At 39.2% G+C, this 1,696-nt stretch overlaps 1 protein-coding gene across 1 annotated transcript in view; it reads right to left on the bottom strand.

Moving 5' to 3' along the window:
* LOC134460576 (uncharacterized) overlaps positions 1 to 227 on the bottom strand; it is a 1,976-nt gene extending 1,749 nt beyond the window's left edge. The window contains exons 1-2 of the mRNA XM_063212953.1: positions 219 to 227; positions 1 to 102 (exon numbers count right to left, since the gene is read on the bottom strand). The exon at positions 1 to 102 is cut by the window's left edge and continues 930 nt beyond it. Coding sequence (XP_063069023.1) covers positions 1 to 102; positions 219 to 227 — 111 coding nt within the window. The remainder of the gene's footprint in view (positions 103 to 218) is intronic.
* Positions 228 to 1,696: the final 1,469 nt, after the last annotated feature.

Here is a 1,696-nt window from a genome sequence, read left to right as displayed (position 1 = left end):
ACACTTCCTCTTAGCCAAGCTCACTCCTCCTACATGGTAATCCTGAAGGTGTTTGGCAGGGACAATGTTTCTTCGAAGGCTGTAGTGGCCATTCAGAGAACCCTGAAGGAGAAATTGATATTAGGAAATCCTTCAACAATAAAAATTTAAAATTATATAAAATGATTTTTTAAATGTAAAATTACATAAATATGTGAGAGTAATATATTGTGGCATACCTGTCTCATATTTGCTGAAGAATTTGAGCCGTAAATGTCAAGAATAGTGTTTTTTGTGAGGAGAAACAAGAAGTGTGGCTGTTCAATTCCATCAAAAAGATGAACTACTCTTTGTTTGGAGAATAATTTCCATGGCAATTTAGAATTTAGAATTTCGAGTGTTTGTGATGTCACTCCAGTTTTGGAAAGCCAAGTCTGTGGACTTTTTTTGAAAAATAACAACACCATTTGTAGTTGTTTTGGCAACTGTGTCAATAGGCTATATTCTATTTATTCTATTCTATTCTATTTATTATTTAATTATAATTTATTTACCATCCCAAAATAATTAAATGCATTAAAATGCATTGATTGAATGAATAGAATATTTATTAAAATATTTAAATCATTTTAAATTTAAAATAAAATAAAAAATCTTCTTTTTTGGCTCAAACATACAATACAATATACAATATCTTTTATTTGTCATTGTGACAAGCACAACGAAATTGTGCATTCCTTGTTGAAGCAAAAATAAATAAAGAATAAGATTAAAATTAAATAAAAAAAAATGGAATAAAAAGAATGATATGTATATAAAAACTATGCTTTTGATGCAAAATTCAGTTCTGTGATGGCCGCTGCATAGAAACTGTTTTTCAGTCTGTTTGTCCTTGTCTTAATGGACCTGAATCTCCTGCCCGATGGCAGCAATTCAAAAAGACTGTGACCTGGGTGGAATGTGTCTCTCATTTTAGGCAGCGGGTGCTGTGTAGGCCCTCCAAAGATGGAAGAGGGCAGCCAATAATGTTCTCTGCAGCCTTTATGACCCCCTGGAGCTCTTTCCTCTGTGCCACAGTGCAGCCTGGGAACCACACACAAAGACAATATGTCAATATGCTCTCCACTGAGCAGCGGTAGAAGGACACAAGCAGCTTCTGACAGATGTTGTTTTTCCTAAGTATTCTTAGGAAATAAAGTCTTTGCTGTGCCTTCTTCACAAGCCCAGTGGTGTTGACACCCCAGGTCAGGTCCTCGCTGATGTGAACTCCCAGGAAACGGAAGTCTGACACCCTCTCTACACACACCCCCTTAATCATAAGTGGCTGGATGGCAGTCCTCTTCCTCCTGAAGTCCACCACCAGCTCCTTGGTCTTGGCTGTGTTCAGGAGCAAGTTGTTCTCTCTGCACCACCCCACCAAGCGCTCTACTTCATCTCTGTAGGCAGACTCATCCCCATTTGAAATAAGTCCAACTACTGTGGTGTCATCAGCAAATTTCACTATGGTGTTATTAGTGTAGACTGGGGAGCAGTCGTGGGTGTACAGTGTGTACAGCAGAGGACTTAACACACATCCCTGCGGCGAGCCAGTGCTGAGGTTGAGGTCCATGGAGGTGTTATGACCTATGCGCACTCGCTGGGTGCGGCCTGTTAAAAAGTCTTTAATCCAAAGGCAGGTGGAGTGTGGTATGCCAATGCTTGATAGTTTGTCCACCAG

The sequence above is a fragment of the Engraulis encrasicolus genome, chromosome 13 (assembly GCF_034702125.1).
Source record: "Engraulis encrasicolus isolate BLACKSEA-1 chromosome 13, IST_EnEncr_1.0, whole genome shotgun sequence".
NCBI classification, from domain to species: Eukaryota; Metazoa; Chordata; class Actinopteri; order Clupeiformes; family Engraulidae; genus Engraulis; species Engraulis encrasicolus.
This window is presented reverse-complemented; position numbering and strand designations above follow the sequence as displayed.